Source organism: Sinocyclocheilus grahami, unplaced genomic scaffold, assembly GCF_001515645.1.
Source record: "Sinocyclocheilus grahami isolate Dianchi unplaced genomic scaffold, SAMN03320097.WGS_v1.1 scaffold1285.1, whole genome shotgun sequence".
NCBI lineage: Eukaryota > Metazoa > Chordata > Actinopteri > Cypriniformes > Cyprinidae > Sinocyclocheilus > Sinocyclocheilus grahami.
In genome coordinates this window covers 235,837-253,869 of record NW_015506464.1, presented here as the reverse complement: position 1 = coordinate 253,869, position 18,033 = coordinate 235,837, and the positions used below count along the sequence as shown (strand labels likewise).

General features: G+C 41.8%; 1 protein-coding gene across 3 annotated transcripts; it reads left to right on the top strand.

Annotated features, from left to right (window-relative positions):
* Nucleotides 1-9,297: 9,297 nt before the first annotated feature.
* On the top strand, nucleotides 9,298-17,506 carry irf10 (interferon regulatory factor 10). Of its 3 annotated transcripts, none has more exons than XM_016254820.1 (9): nucleotides 9,298-9,787; nucleotides 10,043-10,220; nucleotides 10,480-10,669; nucleotides 10,797-10,864; nucleotides 11,000-11,042; nucleotides 11,126-11,203; nucleotides 11,384-11,770; nucleotides 11,865-11,983; nucleotides 17,282-17,506. In XM_016254820.1, exons 1-9 carry the CDS (start codon nucleotides 9,747-9,749, stop codon nucleotides 17,378-17,380), a joined length of 1,203 nt encoding a protein of 400 aa, XP_016110306.1. In that variant the 5' UTR covers nucleotides 9,298-9,746; the 3' UTR covers nucleotides 17,381-17,506. The 3 variants fall into 3 exon arrangements, with proteins under 3 accessions (XP_016110306.1, XP_016110305.1, XP_016110307.1); XM_016254819.1 differs by having other exon boundaries at nucleotides 10,997-11,042; XM_016254821.1 differs by lacking the exon at nucleotides 9,298-9,787 and adding an exon at nucleotides 9,863-9,944 and having other exon boundaries at nucleotides 10,997-11,042.
* Nucleotides 17,507-18,033: the final 527 nt, after the last annotated feature.

Genomic DNA, 18,033 nt, shown 5'->3' with positions numbered 1-18,033 from the left:
TGTAAATATCACCTGCATTCATGTAGAACATTATATTATACTATTGACCATTCTGAGTGAGCTGAATGAAGGGAAGGATGGGTGAGGATGGTAATCGATCATGACATACTCATAGATCGATTACAAAACTATACAGGTATTCAAGGGCAGGCTTTAAGATGGTTTAGATCCTACCTGTCCGATCGCTACTACATTGTTCATTTAAATGGGGATATATCACGGTAATGAATATGCACGATATTGTTATTGTTATTGTGGGCACTTCTAAATACCGTGAATAATTATATATTATAAATTATTCCGAATTTTGAATGCATTTTAAGAATACTTTACCCATCAACTGGTCAAAATGCGCAACAGCGCTGTATGCTGCGTGAAAGACGCATGCGCACTCTGATGTAAACAAGCGCGGACGAGAAGCACACGGCGGAACATGTGAGCGATGCTCTGGAGGAAAGCGCACTTTCACTCTCTGACAGCAGATGGCGCTAAACTGCAGAAATAATAATAATAATAATAACAATAACAATAATAATTCATTTAAATGCAGCCGTTACCCCGGAAACCCTGTTAACAAAGCAGCTGCACTACTTTCTGTTTCTGAAAGGTGTTTAAATGATTTAAACAGTTATACTGTATTATGACAGCACATTTTAAAACTAAATTTCAATATCGTGATAATACTGTATACCGTGATAAAAGCATTAGCAATTAATCGCAACATGAAAATTTGATACCGGCATATCCCTAGTCTCTATTTGTTTCTCTGTTTTTGCCACGGTAGGATTTACACAAGCTTCAGTCTGGATCCAGAACACCTGAGAAGAGATGATGCAACTCCTCAGAGGACCTCAGATGATGCCAACCCTGAAACAACTTACAGAACTACCACATTTTGCTATAAGTTTGATTGCATCATATAATAATTGCTGTAAATAGTGTTCATCGTCTGCTTGATTACATCTTTAATTGATTTTTCTGCCATATGTACATTAACTGACAGTCACCACTGATAAGCTACCACTAAATATTGTAGAAACTTTACTTGCTGTAAAGTTGCTTTGCAACGATTTGTATCATGAAAAGCGCTATACAAATAAACTTGAATTGAATTGAGGGGAAGGAAGGGGATGAGTAGGAACTAATGCATATGAGAGAGAGGCATTTTCCTGCACTACTCACCGGTCTCGAGTCCCACGGAGGAGCTCCGGAAGGATAAAAGGAGGAGTGACGACAGTGTTGGAGGAGAGAGGACCAGGCCTGGCCTGGACTTTATTTTGTGTTTTGTGTGCGGCAGTCATCCGTGAGGGGCTGCCGCTTTACTTTCATTTTGGTGTTTGTTTATTTTATTAAACTGTTTAAATGTCTGCCGGTTCCCGCCTCCTTCTTCCCGACCTACGAATGTTGTTACATTGGTGCCGAAACCCGGGAGGAAGGAGGGACACGCTGTCAGAGAGCCCTCGCTGCTGAGGGAGATCGCGGTGCTGAGGAGATCGGGCAGCAGGAAAAAGCGGAGAGATGAGATGGCCGGTGGCTGCCCGAGGCGGTGTATGTAAGACGAGGTGGGACGGAGAGCTCGCTGCCGCGCTCCTGGGTCGAGGCTGCCCTCAACAGGAGGAGCCATCACCGTCCACCAAAGATGTCCAGTACCATCGCATGGCACCGCGAATGAGAGCCTCTCAGCCAGTTGAGGATCAAGCGGCAGTGTGTCCGGGAACCGGACCGATAATTTTTTTTTCTTTTCTTCTCTCCCCTCTCTCGTATCTGTCTCTCCTCATCCTTCCGTCTCTTTTCTCTCGCCTCGTCTGTCTGTCCTTACCCCCAGGTACGCCACGGCCGCTGTGATTGGCTCCCTCGGAGGGGGGAGGGGAGTAGAGCGCAGTCTCGGGAGTACCCCCCGGCCTGCGAGGGGGGTATGTGACGAGTGGGGGCGGGGCCGAGAGCCGTGGGAACGGAGTGAGGCCGGTGGAGTAATTGATAATGAGTGACACCTGCACCACTCACCGGTCTCGAGTCCCACGGAGGAGCTCCGGAAGGATAAAAGGAGGAGTGACAACAGTGTTGGAGGAGAGAGGACCAGGCCTGGACTTTATTTTGTGTTTTGTGTGTGGCAGTCGTCCACGAGGGGCTGCCACTTTACTTTCATTTTGGTGTTTGTTTATTTTATGAAATTGTTTAAATGTCTGCCGGTTCCCGCCTCCTTCTTCCCGACCTACGAATGTTGTTACATCTGTATTTGAATACACTTTGTGTGTATTGTCCATCTCAGAAGATCAAAGTGTCTGAGGTTCTGTAACTCTTACAGGTTACAAGCCCGACTCTCTATCCATTAGGCCACGACTGCCCCCAATAGTGACATTTTGCTGTAAAACGAGGACATTTCCGGAGACGGCTCCATTCGGGGGCAGGACACCAAAAACTGGGACGTCTGGTCACCCTATTATTAGTTGAGTGAACTAGTGTATTTTCCCCCAGAACTTAAATGAAAATGAAAATGTGTCAAATCAATTCAATAACAATATCGCATACAACATCACTCACAACATCGTGAGAACTCTTGAAGACCGTTGAGATGGAAGACATTTGTCAGCCTTCTTGGTGAGCTTCTCCACAAAGCTTGGAAATGTTCTCAATCTACAAATTTGGTAAGTAAATATTTGTATTTATTTGTTTAATATCTTTAAAATGATGTATGTTTTCTAAGAAAAGTACAAGTATGGTTTAAAGCATCGTATTTTCTAGTTAAATGTATACCAGTGTTAGTTTCGTGGCCCTCTGAAGCCTCAAAATACACACAGCTCCACAGTATCTTCAACATAAATATTATAATAAATATCCTCCCATAAAAATACAGATTGGTATGCAAGTTATTATTTGTGTAACGTGAAGGAGTCTTATTACAATTGAAGTGTGGATCCAAATGCAGGCTTTATTCATAAAACATAGTCAGACAGGCAAGGTCCAGTACCAGCAAACAGTTGCACACAAAATGTAATGTCAAAAACAGGCAAAGGTCAGGGCAGGCAGCAAATGATCACAAAACATATAAACAGTCCAAGATCAAAACACACAAAGGCAAAGCAAGGCAAGGCAAGACACGACAAGACAAGGAAACACAGAAGACCAGAAACGTTACAGGCTATACAATAATCAGTGATGTGTGTGTGTGTGTGTGTGTGTGAGTGCAATCTTTACAGTCTTAATGTGAGACCACTGTGAACTGATGATGAGATCTGATGAGAACAGGCAAAGGATTATGGCAAATGGAGTCCAGGGTGAATGGCAAAGAGTTCACAGACGGCCTCCATAGCCGTGACAGGACAGGCAGAGAGTTCACAGATGGCATCCATAGCCTTGACAGGACAGGAAGAGGGGTCACAAACGCCCTCCATAGCCGTGACAGGACAGGAAGAGGGTTCACAGATGCAATCCATAGCCATGACAGGACAGGCAGAGCGTTCACGGACGGCCTCCATAGCCGTGACAGGACAGGCAGAGAGTTCATAAGTGGATACCACTGACACCTCTGGAGGTTCTGCAGTGGATGCCGCCACCTCTGGAGGTTCTACAGCCGTACCATCAGGAAACAGGGAGAGTTCATTAGTATCCTCCTTAAGACAGGTACAGAGTTCAGCAATGGTTCCTTCGACCACGACATGACAGGCTGAAAGTGTATTGCTGGGCGCCACCACCACGCAAGGAGCTGAAGCGAGCACCGCCGCCTCGGGAGGTCCTGCAGCATACGCCGCCACCTCTGGAGAAACTGCAGCAGACACCATTGCTTCGGGGAACACAACAGCGAGCGCCACTACCTCAGGAGGTTCTGCAGCATCAGCCGCCACCTCCGGAGACACCATAGTGAATGCCGCCACCTTGGGAGGTTCTGTGGTGGTGTATGCAGCCCAAACACACCAAAAAGCGATCCCCATCATGGGAAGCACTTCAGACAGGGGAATCAGTTCAGGAACAGGAGGGCTAGAGTGAGTGGGTTTGGGGATACCAGCTGCACATGCAGACACCAGCGGTGCACCCCTCACACTGGATACCAGACTGGGAGACCGAAGGACTGACCTTGATAATCTGGGTGCAACAGACAGGACGTGACGTGACTCTGGATGAACTGCTGAGATGTGGCAAGACTCTGGACGAACAGCTGAGACGTGGCGAGGCTCTGGGAGATCAGCTGAGACGTGACGAGGCTCTGGCAGATCAGCTGAGATGTGACAGTTCAGGAACAGGAGGGCTAGAGTGAGTGGGTTTGGGGATACCAGCTGCACATGCAGACACCAGCGGTGCACCCCTCACACTGGATACCAGACTGGGAGACCGAAGGACTGACCTTGATAATCTGGGTGCAACAGACAGGACGTGACGTGACTCTGGATGAACTGCTGAGACGTGACGAGGCTCTGTCAGATCAGCTGAGATGTGACAAGACTCTGGAAGATCAGTTGAGACTGGCCTGGACTCATGACGAGCAGCTGTGACTTGACTTGACTCATGAAGACCAAGACAAGTACTTTTACTCTACTCACACTACATTGTTTGGAAGGTAATGGTGCTTTTACTTGAGAATATTTTTTCAGTACTCTTTCCACCACTGTCAAAGTGAGAGGGGCACGTGCCAAGATAATATTTTTTATATTTCATACAATCACACCGGCGTGATTAGACGGTGCAGTGAGGCACAGCATCAGCTGCTAAATTCAAATCTGCGTTCGTTCGCTGGTTGGCGCTGAGCCAGAGAAAGACGTGTTTTTACAGTGCTGCACATTATAACCAATCACACACGATTCTGTTGAGTTTATAAATGCAATGGCCAATCAGAGGCGTTCAGATGAGTCATCGCTGAAATGCCGGTGTTTTGTTCACTCGCTCGCTAGGAATTCTGCTCTCTGACAATTCTCTCATCAGAAACAACGAAGTGCAGATGTGCGTACGATGTGAGTAGGATATTCATTTCACAGTTTAAACATCTTCAATGATTATAATGAGAGTTTTTGAGAGTGCTTAAAATGTTCTTTGATAATGTAAAGGTTCTTTGCTTTCTTTCTGTACAATGAAAGTGTTATAATTAGTAAATTACAATGTTTTTATTAAATTCACATTAAATACAAAGTCAGTCATATTAAAATCATTTTATGGTATGTCACCCATATCTGGTACTTAAGTAAAAAGACGGGTTTTTATGCGTAATTAATACACTATTAAGGTTACTTAGCCCATCGGCCATTATAGATCAATGAACATAAAGGTGCAAAATGCATTTACTTAAACATATTTGAGAATCAAGATATTTCATGATATAGGGTTAGGGTTTGGAACAAACACGTTTGGGAATATTTCGAATAAAAAGGAATATTTAAATAATTAATAATCAGTTATATAGACCCCCCCCCCACTCCCCACTCGTGCCCCCTCAAAAAAAATTAGTGTATGATTCCCCTGCAACAGAGCGTAATCCATAAAATCACTTAGAGAAGAACGGGGACCCTCACGGATTAATCGTGTCTTTAAAGGTTCATTGATAACCTCACAAAAAAAGTCTATAAGCACACAGTCCGGCAGATCAGAACAATATGCGAGATCTAAATACTCTTGTACATAATCCTCGAGTTATCGCAAGCCCTGCTCGAGGGTTAATAACAGTCTTGCAGTGTCCATACCTGGCCAATGTCGACATGAAAAGCTGCTGGATCCTTGTGTGGCCGAGTATTCTGTAACGGAACGACTGACACGAGAGACGTGCGACACCAGCAAACAGATATAGACAAGGCAAGACTAAAGAGTATTCCATATACAGGCATATATAATGACAGCAAACATAATCCAGAGGGCGAGGCAAACGGGTAATCCAAAAACATGCAATAATCTAGGCAAGGGGCAAACAGAGTCCAAACGACAAAACAAGAGAGAAATCCAAGACAGGTAGGTGATCAAGAAACAGACAATCAGGCAAACACGTAGTGGCTAAACTCAGACTAGAACTCGGAACATGAAACTAGGATCGAGAACTGGCTCCGTAAAGTTGCTAAGGCAAGACAATGATACACACAAACAATTCTCGGCAGTGAGGAAGTCCATGGCTTATGTAGGGTGTTTGATTGGTTGTAGCTGTGTGTGTAATCAGTGCAATGGATGATGGGAAATGTAGTCCGGGGTGACATGCAACAGTTTGTGTAGTGTGAGAGTCAATGTAACAGGAAGGCAACATCTAGTGGCGAGCAAACGGAAAACCACGGACCAGATTGTGACAGTATCTGGAGATATTGTCCTGGGAAATGTAGTCCGGGGTGACATGCAACAGTTTGTGTAGTGTGAGAGTCAATGTAACTGGAAGGCAACATCTAGTGGCGAGCAAACGGAAAACCACGGACCAGATTGTGACAGTATCTGGAGATATTGTCTGACAGGAGTTCCGCTCTGACTCTGCTGGGGCGCAGGCCATCAGCGCGAAAAAGCCTAGGTTGCTCCCAGAAAAGATTCCAATTATTAACAAAGAGCAGTTTCTGTTCTTTATACACCATGACAACCATTCATTTAAAGCAAAAAGTCTACTGAACCTTTCGTGTCCTCGTCGATACGTAGGAAGCGGTCCTGACACGATGATCGTCGTTGCGGGTGATGTGCTGCGCACCGTCTTGATCAGGCTCCTGAAGTCCCTCTTCAGTGTCTCCGTCTGCCGCAGCTTGGTGTCGTTAACCCCCGCATGAAGCACGACCGCTCCGGGGCTCTCGTCGCCCTTCAGGATCACGGGTATCTGCGCAGAAACATCGAGAACAAATCCCCCGCATGAAGCACGACCGCTCCGGGGCTCTCGTCGCCCTTCAAGATCACGGGTATCTGCGCAGAAACATCGAGAACAAATGCACCAGGGAAACAGTGAGGACATCTGGGAAGATCGCGTCCTGGGTGCACGGGGCCTGTGCAGAGAAACACACAGAGTAGAGGTGCTGGGAGAGTTAGCTGCACACTGTATACTTACCCCGGACTTGTGAGCGTCAGCCCGGGATGTTCTCTCCGCTCCCTCAGCGGGGCCTGCTTCTCCACCAGGTTGCTTCTCCACGGCCTCCAGCTCGAGCTCTGCACCGAATGCAGCTCGAACCTGTCCTCACCTGCACTCAAAGGTAGGCACACATCCGCCATTAAAGCAAGTAACAGTGAGTACAACAATGGTAATGTGTGTGAATAGAGTATTAGCAATGTAAGCAAGATTAGCGGCAACCACAATGCTAATGGGCTATAAGCTAATAGCAGACCCGGGAATCAAAATAAAACAAAAAAAATTAAATCAAAATATCCGCCATTAAAGCAAGTAACAGTGAGTACAACAATGGTAATGTGTGTGAATAGAGTATTAGCAATGTAAGCAAGATTAGCGGCAACCACGATGCTAATGGGCTATAAGCTAATAGCGGACCCGGGAATCAAAATAAAACAAAACAAAATAAAATCAAAATAAAGGCGCTGATTGTTTTTGTTGTAGAATACGATAGGGGATATATTCACACGTTATAGAAACGAAAATGATGGTGTATAAAATTGATTTTAAGATAAAAAATAGACGATAAAGAATTAACTTGACGGAGCTCACACTCAAAACACACGGCAGCAACAAACAGGAAGTGACGTCTTTTTAATGGATTTGAATATTAGAAATGTGTTAGTGTGTTATGTGTAAACCAGGTTAAAGAGATGGGTCTAGATTAATCTAGATTTAAACTGACAGCGTGTGCCTGCCTCCCGAAAAATGTTAGCTAGATTATTCCAGAGTTTGGGCGCTAAATAGGAAAAGGATCTGCCGCCCGCAGTTGATTTTGATATTCTAGGTATTATCAAATGGCCAGAGTTTTGAGAACGCAGCGGACGTGTAGGACTATAATGCAATATGAGCTCGTTCAAATACTGAGGCACTAAACCATTCTAAGTGGAAAAATAGACTATACTAGCGAGCAATTGTGTTGTATAAAAACATTTCTCCTGCTCATCGGAACACACGCAAATGCTGAAAGATAAAACCAATCAATCACAGACAGCGTTCTGCTGATGCATGGCGCACAGTGCTTGTTTAAATAGGGCTGCGTTTCCTAAAAGCATCAGAAGCAAAAGTGGATCTTAAGAAACTATTGCCACATTATTACATTAGCCTACATAACATTGTTAGTATATATAAAATTAATTCTGAAAAATGCATCACGGTTTCCACACAAATATGAAGCAGCAATAGCCCAATAATCAGAAATGCTTCTTGAGCAGCAAATGATAGGCTATTATACTGATTTCTGAAGATCATGTGACACTGAAGACTGGAGGAATGATGCTGAAAATACAGCTGCGCATCACAGATGAAACTACATGTAAAAATATATTAAAATAGAAAATAGTTATTTTAATGGTTATATTTCACAATATTGCTGTTTTACTCTATTTTTGTTCAAATAAGTGCGGCCTTGGTGTCGAGTGAGGTGGTTCTAAGTGGAAAAATAGACTATACTAGCGAGCAATTGTGTTGTATAAAAACATTTCTCCTGCTCATCGGAACACACGCAAATGCTGAAAGATAAAACCAATCAATCACAGACAGCGTTCTGCTGATGCATGGCGCACAGTGCTTGTTTAAATAGGGCTGCGTTTCCTAAAAGCATCAGAAGCAAAAGTGGATCTTAAGAAACTATTGCCACATTATTACATTAGCCTACATAACATTGTTAGTATATATAAAATTAATTCTGAAAAATGCATCACGGTTTCCACACAAATATGAAGCAGCAATAGCCCAATAATCAGAAATGCTTCTTGAGCAGCAAATGATAGGCTATTATACTGATTTCTGAAGATCATGTGACACTGAAGACTGGAGGAATGATGCTGAAAATACAGCTGCGCATCACAGATGAAACTACATGTAAAAATATATTAAAATAGAAAATAGTTATTTTAATGGTTATATTTCACAATATTGCTGTTTTACTCTATTTTTGTTCAAATAAGTGCGGCCTTGGTGTCGAGTGAGGTGGGTTTGCTCGAAATATTGGCCGTCCTGCTGGAGTGGATTTAGGAGTGAGGTTGGATGATTGCAGAGACACAAATAATTAGATCGTACAGTGTGTTACAGTTTAGTTATTGACTATTTTTCATAATGAAAAATCATAAAAAATGTGCAAAAGCAATTACTTTCAAAATAAGTGTTGTAGATAAAGCAGCAGGAGAGCAGCGACGTGTGAACTGAATTCGGTGACACTAGAGCGTGTTACTGTATAGTTATTGAGTATTTTATCAGCAACATTTGTTGCGGTTCGCACTTTGCAGACGGTCCCTGCGGACTTGTCTCTCAGACGCCAGCGCATTGAGATCAATGTATTTTGTACAGAGCGGAGGAAAGCTTGTTTTGAGGAAAACTCGCTTGTAGCTCGTTTTCTACATCACTGCGAAAGAAAAGAGGCGTCAATTTTGTAGTAAAACATTTTGCTCGTGAGTTATTGATCCAGAAGCCAGAAGTCGAGTCTGTGAATATCTTGCTAGCTTTACCGAGCTCCGAATCAAAGAGTAAACACGGTGCAAATAAGAGATGTGTCGTGGCGTGCAGAAACCCTCTTTGACTGCAACGGGAGCTTTAGCAAGAGTGCAGAACTCATTACAGAAGTAACGACAGCTCCATGCATTGTGTTCGGAAGGCTCTTCGCTTGGTTTGTTTCGCCAGAACAGCATTCTGCATTCACATGCTTGCAGCAGTGTCGGCGCACTAAATGACACGCTTCGTGTCTTCGTGTTGTTTCTGCAGGCAGAGGTGAGTAGTGCATATTAGGGACAGTTTGTGCCTACATGTCATTGTTAACAGAGCAACCTTCATTACATGGGAAACCGAAAGTGCTTCACTTCATACTTTTACTTTCACTTTTAAAGCTCACTCACTCACATGTCTGAATGCATGCAATTGTGTAACTGTGAGTTCATCTCAAATCTAATGTCTTTATCGCGTAAACAGAGGTCTTGGTGTGTTAGGACTGCCGTTTGTATGTGACTGACTGGTGTGATGTTGCAGATTGATGGAAGACGGGTCGAGGCACATGCGACTGAGAGAATGGCTGATAGCACAGATAGACAGCGGGGAATACGCTGGACTGAGCTGGGAAAATGAGGAGAAAACCATGTTCAGGATTCCCTGGAAACACGCAGCCAAACAGGACTACAGACAGAACCAGGACGCCGCACTGTTTAAGGTGAACACACTGTACAGTTTTACCATGAAACCCACTTTCAGCTGAGGCTTTACAGATCTGTCCGAACGGACCACACTGATATTAGTGTACTGCTTGACTGATGGTGATTATATCTGCTCGTAGCTTTTCATTTCTATCATTCCAACTATATTTAATTGAAGTCCAGCGGACTAAAAAGGTACACAACTTGCAGAAAATACAGCTGCTATACACCGATACATTTAGACAGAAAGCAGATTAAACACACACTCTGTCTCAGGCATGGGCCATGTACAAGGGTAAGTTTCAAGAGGGCAGGGACAAAGCAGACCCCTCTACGTGGAAAACGCGTCTGCGCTGTGCCCTCAACAAGAGCACAGACTTCCAGGAGGTTCCTGAGCGCAGCCAGCTGGATATCTCTGAGCCGTACAAGGTCTACCGGATCCTGGACGACACAGGGAGAGCTGCAGGTATTATGACCGCTCTAGACTCGTGTTCCTCAAACCTCCGCCACCCACATCTCACTTCCTCATTAATATAAATATATCCACTCAGACACAGTCATACTCAAAACCAGCTACCCCTTGTGTCTTCCAGACCCTGCTGGAATATCACTGGACAGTGACTGCAGCAAAGCCTTGAGAGACACACATCTGCCCATGCAGGTACTGTTCAGTGACAACTCCTGTGGAAATCCCCACACGCACCACACTGACTGCAAACTCGGATGACATTTATTGTTCTGCCCCCTACTGGACCGATTGCGTATGAAAATAATAGTTTATTTTCACCTCCAGCAGGACAGTTCGCTTGGTGACTCAAACAAAGCTGCTGGATGGAGTGGTTAGTGTTTTACTGTCAATAACAATGACTTACTAAAAAGAGACAAACAAAGAGTTACATTGAGTGTATGTGTGTGTTTGCAGTGAATGGCAGGGCGTATGCGTGTCCCAGCACAGGCACTAACTCCATTCCTCTATACCCGTCTCAGGTCCCCATAACTGGTGAGCTCGTCCTCTAATGTTCCTCGTTTTATGAAGTACCAACTTGAAACTAGATGTCATTGTGATTTTAAAGATCGAATTACTCACTGGGAGGAATACGATGTATAACATTAGGTGTACGCTGAAAACTGAAGCCAGTGTTAAAAAAGCGATGCTGTTTTTTCGTGTGCATGCATGCAGACTGCCGCCTGGAGGTGCGCTTGTTCTATCACGGTAACCTGGTGCAGAATCTCGTCACTACGTCTCCAGACGGCTGCTTCATTCTGCAGGGCTGCGCTCCGGTGGGGAACGAGCGCATCTACGGGCCTTGTGAAGCCAAGAAGGTCTTCTTCCCCTGTCCAGACATTATAAACCTGCCCCCGGGCATCTCCGAAGCCATGACCCGTCTTCTGCCGCACCTGGAGAAAGGTGTGCTGGTGTGGGTGGCCCCAGACGGTGTGTTCATCAAGCGCTTCTGCCAGGGCCGCGTGTACTGGGACGGCCCTCTGGCAGAGCACAGACAGAAACCGAACAAACTGGAGAGAGAGAGGACCTGCAAACTCCTGGACATGACCATCTTCTTGCAAGGTGAAGGAGGGAGGGGGCTTAGCCTGGGGAAACCAGTGCTTTTTGCATTTCGCTGATCCTTCAGTCCTCACGCTGTTTCCTGTGTTCTTGGCAGAGTTACAAAACCACCGGCAGGGCACTGGTCCCGAGCCACAGTACACAGTGGACCTGTGCTTCGGAGAGGAGTTCCCTGACCCCAGCCAGCCAAAGACCAAGAAGCTCATCACTGCACAAGTGAGTGTTCGGTAGCATTGGAGCCTTGCGCTTGTATACTGGAGATGTACTGAGCGTTCAGACAGTAAGCCTGTGCTGCCCTTCACAAGCATCTGTACTGAAACCTGTACAAACGATTTTGCCTAGTTTAGTTTATTTGACAAATACAAAACTTCACAACTTGTTTGTCAACGGTAGCACAAGAAAAGACTGAAAATGAACAGCTATGGCAGCAAAACATTAACACAAATTAACTTATTTAACCCTTTGTGGACTTTCATAAAAAGTTCAAAAGAACAGCATTTCCTTGGAATATAAATCTTTTGTAATATTATAAATGTCACTTATGATTAATTCAATTCATATTCATTTATTTTCTAGCTACCTAACTTCTTTTCTTGACCTGCAGTGTATCATTTGTAAAATATACGCTGATGTCTAAAGAAGAGTCTATAATAATCCCTTTAAAACTTTGATTTTGATGACATGATCATTGCGCATTTTGTAGGCGACTATAAAGTTCACTCTGTTTTTTTTCCTGCCTGGGCGATAAAACGATATCAGTATTTATTGACGGTACACCTTCATCGATAACAATAGAAAAAATTTTCAGTATAGCACACGATATAGGCACGTGCTATCAGTGAATGGAATAAAAAACCCACAAATTCTTGAGACAAAACTTGAAGCTCTTTTAACTTTACATGGCTTTCTATTCATCTTTTGTGTGAGACGCAAGTGCAAGTTAGTTGTCCGTCTCGAAAATGCGTTCTGTGTGAATGGCTTGGTTACGGTTTTATCCTAACCAAGATCTCGGTATTGAGCGTCTATATTTCTCTAGTATGCTGAATGAAAATCGCAGCAGCAGCAGAGCATCTCGTGGGTTCAGCTTGGCAGGCTAACACAAACGCTAAAGTACAACGCTAAACGACACTTACATCATCATTATTATAAACTTGACTAATATTAATTTCTTTCATTCACGATCTCTTAAACGCAGACAGGCACAGCACTCATTTTAACATGTGCTTGTGTGTTCGGCGCTTTGGATTTTTGTATTAAGCTATGCATAAATACATGATGCTGTTTTGTTCATAATTGCTTATGCAATTTACGAAATGATACACTTTTTTTATAGATAGCCATTGTTTCATTGCATTGAATAAACAATTGAATGCGGTACATAATGTTGCTCATTGTGCCCTCCTGTGGCTTCAGGAGACAAGTCAAAAAGTTTCCTTAACACTAATCTGCATATAAAATAATAAAAAAATACAGTGGTTAAATGTTTTTTTTCTTCTGCTCTTTGTTTAAAAAAAGTAATAAATTGTTTTCAATAATTACTGATACGAAACATAATATTGTGTTGCATTTTTTAGCTATATCGCCCAGCCCTACCAGTTATGTGCTTTCATGTCTTTCGGGAGAAGTGAAGGAATTCATGGGTTGTCAATCTGACTCTGATTCTCTGCATTGCAGCGCAAACTAACACAGCAGCACCTATTACCCATTAGAGAACAACTGACGCGGTCTTTATTAAGCAGTTTAAACAACAGCATGCATTTACTTTAATACACATATTTGAGAATAGGATTATCAGATATTTCACAATATAGTGGCTGTCCATTTGCTTCAGGCTTTTTCCTAATGTAGTGTGTCACATAAAGCAAATAAAAATCACTCGTCCTGTTCTGGCCGAAAGTCTTTGACAGGTTTTTGATTGCTTACATATCCTAAGCATAAATTATTATATAAAACGACTGTATCTCTTCACAAGGTCTGGATTAACCTGCTTGACTTACATGGATTTGCCACCTTTATATGATTTCTTCTTCTTAAGAAAGTTACGTTTTTATACGTTTTGGTTAAGTGTTGGTTAACCGGACATAAACATCTCAGATTTCATTAAAAACATTAAAGCCACTTGCCTAATATCGCGCAGGTCCCCCTCATGCTGTCAGATCCGCTCGGATGCATTGAGCCCTGGACTTTTCTGAACGTGTCCTGTGTATCTGGCATTAAGACATTAACAGCCTGCAAGTTGTGCGGTGGGGCCGCCGTGGATCGCATTTATTGGTCCAGCACATCCCATATATCAGTGCCGATCTTAGACTTCTGGGGGCCCTAAGCTACACTTTGTCAGAAGGCCCCATGCGTTCATAAAAACCCCCAACCCCTTATTCTGTTGTTTCAGAGCAGTTTCACTGTCAACAAACAACAGTGAGTTGTTTGACTAAAAATAATAGCCTACTACACAGAAACTGAATAAAGTCATCATATGTAAAAATCGAACACTGCTTAGTCTTCACCGTATGAATTAAATGTACATTGATTCTTACCAAAGTCACTGAGTGAAGAGCAGTGGTTCTCTCGTTGTCTTTTGTTTGATTAACACTGACAGGTCTAATAAACGGACAAGCATTCGATTATTTTCCACACTGTTTACGTTCACTTAAAGGGATAGTTCACTCAAAAATGAAAATCCTGTTATCACAACGCCGAAGATAAACAAAGGTCTTACAGGTTTTGAAAGACATGAGGGTGAGTAATAAATGACAGAATTTTCATTTTTGGGTGAACTTTCCCTTTAAGACATAACTGAGTTGAAGTGAACCCCTCAAGACATAAAGACGGATATTTTGGCATAAATTTGTGTGTTTGTCCTTGGAAACAGTGTCTCTTTCGCAGCTTAAAATGCTTTCGAGCACAGAAGACCGTATACTATGACGGCCATGTTACTTGATTAGACTGATTTGGATGATACGTAGGAAGGGTGAGAGCGCGCTGCTTTAAAGGAATGGAAAGGAATGCGGCATTGTGCTTTCATAATTGTTGGAAGCCAAAATCAAAAATGAAATGCACAGCACAGCACTAAATTCATCTGTGAAAGCAAGGAGGCCCCCTGGTGGTACGCAACCTGCGTGCTTTGCCTATAGGGAGGACCGGCACTGCCATAGATGCTCAGTTGGGTTAAGATCTGGGGAATCTGGAGGCTCTTTGTCATGTTCCTCAAACCATTCGTGAACAGTTTTTTCAGTGTGACAGGGTGCATTATCCTGCTGAAAAAGGTCACTGCCTTCATTTGTGTTATAGAAGCTCTTCTGTGCGATCAGACCAGACGGACTAGCCTTTGCTGCCCATATGAGCATCCATGAGATTTGTTCTCCCATAACCCTGACGGCGATTCCCCTGTTGTCCTTCCCTGAACTGACTGTTCACTTGCTGGCTAATGTATCCCACCCCTTGACAGGTGCCACTGTAATGATATAATCAGTGTTATACCCCAGGGCTGTTCAATGTTTGATTCCGATGGTTAACAAATATTCTAAAGCATGCAATTACTTTTACGGAAATCCGGCCAGCAGTGGAATTTTTTGAAGTGCGTTATAGTTCATGTTTATCATTAGATAATAGACAGTTATACTATAATTGAAACTATACTATAATTGCAGTTAGAGAACATGAGAAACACCTTAATGAAGACCACAACCAGATGCTAGTTGTCATATATTTAAGATCTTTCTATCCCTGTAGGTTCGCTGAATGCAATTGGTTGCCTTGTGCTTTTTAAATGTTTTTTACTGGCTTGAATTCCATATCTGCTGCCCTTTTTAATATTCACGTAATGTTGTATGCTTTTATAAAAATAAAATGAGGCTGGGATGTCAGTAATTAACCTTTTAAAAGTAACATTTAAAAAATCTAAACGTATAAAAATCGAGTGTTTGACAATGTCTAAATGTACGTTAAAATGCAAAACCTAAAAAAGTAAGCAATTATAACCAGTGATAATCTTTTGAGCAACTATACATGTATACTTATTAAACATTACATAGGAATATTATCTTTCTGGCCACCAAATGCCTCTAATTTGCCTCTTTGCTCTTTAATTCAAAACTGTTTTCTCTATTTTAACCATAAATACTACACTAATTGTAATATATATATATATATATATATATATATATATATATATATAATAAACATATTAGAAAAAATACCAAAAATCTACTCAAAATATAGAACTGAAGTAAAATATTGTACTTATTATTATTGAATTGATTAAAAGTTACACTTAAGGTGTTCGGCAACATTTGACTGCCCAGGAGTATGAGAACATTAATGCTGTCTCTTTTTCAGTCCTCAGAATAAAATGTGATTGTAAAGCGTAGTCAGCGTAGCTATCAAAGCACAATAAATGCACATTATGTGTTAATAATTACTAGAAAAGTCTGCAAATACAGTGAGACTGCTGTCTGTCCTGATTAAACCCCTTCAATCATATTATCAGCGCGGAGTTGTTTGGAACTACTGAGAGTTCCTGTATTATGCCATCATATCTTATACTGGGTCATGGTCCTAATTATGAGAGATTATCTCATTATAACACACGACACTTGGAAAAAAAATATATATATATACATTTTGCTAACTCTAAGTAACTTTGCAACTACATGTCAACTAACTCTTATTAGAGTATTAGTAGGTCAGTGTTAGTAATATAAACTGGTCACTTTATTTTAAGGTCCAATTCTCACTATTAACAAGCATTCAACTACGCCTTTTACCTCAGTAAACTCCTAATTTGCTGCTTATTAATAGTTAGTAAGGTAGTTGCTGAGTTTAGGAATTGTGTAGGATTCGGGATGCAGAATATGGTCATGCACAATAAGTGCTTTATTAGCTCTAATAAATAGCCAATGTTAATAATAGGCATTCTAATAAGTCTAACTAGTTAATAGTGAGAATCAGTCCCTGTAATAAAGTGTTACCAATAAGTTGGCATGCACTTACAAAGTTACGTACAGTCAGTAGAACGTCTGTTGGGGAAATAAAGTGAAATAAAGTGTTAGCAGATATTAAGCTGACAGTCTAATAATACTCTTAAATAGTTGTAGTTGACATCTAGTTGTAGAATACCTAAAGTGGACTATCAAAATCAAGTTTTACCATATATATGTATATTCAATTCAAAACTATTTAACTTACAGTTATTCACATATTCAAATATGCCTTTTTTTGTTAGTTTTTTTGCTTATGCATTTGCCTATACATTTTTTTCTTCTATTTTATTTATTATGAAACAAAATATTATAAAATGTAAACAAATATATGCTAAAGTATGCTAAAATTGAACCCCTTCCAAACCATGATCAAAAAAACTGATTGATTGATAGCATTTTGCATTTTGTTCCAGCCCCAGAAGTATTTCGATTCAGAGATTTTTTACTGGTAAAACTACCAGTAGAGGGCATTGTGGAATAATCACACAGCAAATAAATCTTTTCTTTCTTTCTCTCACTCTATCTCTGTGTGTAGGTGATTCCTCTGTTTGCTGTAGAGTGTCTCCGCAGGCATAATGCACCTAATAATGTGGAGAGGAAGCAATCACCGCCACACAGGAAAACCAATGAATAAACATACCTTAATCAGAACAGCACACGTTTCACCATCCCTGTGTAGGAATTCACCAGCAATGACATGAGTAAATTACAATTATAATAATAAAATATTAATAATACAAATGGAAGTGTCTGTATCTAACGTCAGTAGACTAACTTTTTCATTGATTGTATTCAGCTTTATGTCCTTTGTAGTCTTACTAATATTACTAACCATGATACTGATTCAATTAGATTATGATTTCTTTATCCTTTTGTAAAAGTTTGCTTCAAAAATGTAATTAAAATAAAGAGTTTGGTTAGTCTTCTGTATCACCTGGTTATTTCAGAAGTACAATATGACTCATGGTAGACAAATCAGCTTGTACTGAAGAGAACTCATGTCACACCGAATGCAGCCGCTACACACAGCAGTGTTTAAATGCAGTGAACTCATAAGAGTGAAGAGCGATCTGATCCTTCAGACCCTTCAGAGACGGGGTCAGAGGAAGGGACGGCAAATCAAAAATTAGGAATCTTTGTTTCAGCCTTTAAATGATGAATAAATCAAATGTAAAACGTCCTGCCCAAGGTTGTCCCGATGACTGGCCCATCCCAAATATATTTGAGCAGATTACTTATGAAGCCGTGGATTAATTCTGTCATTGTATGTTTTTAAAAACAAATCCA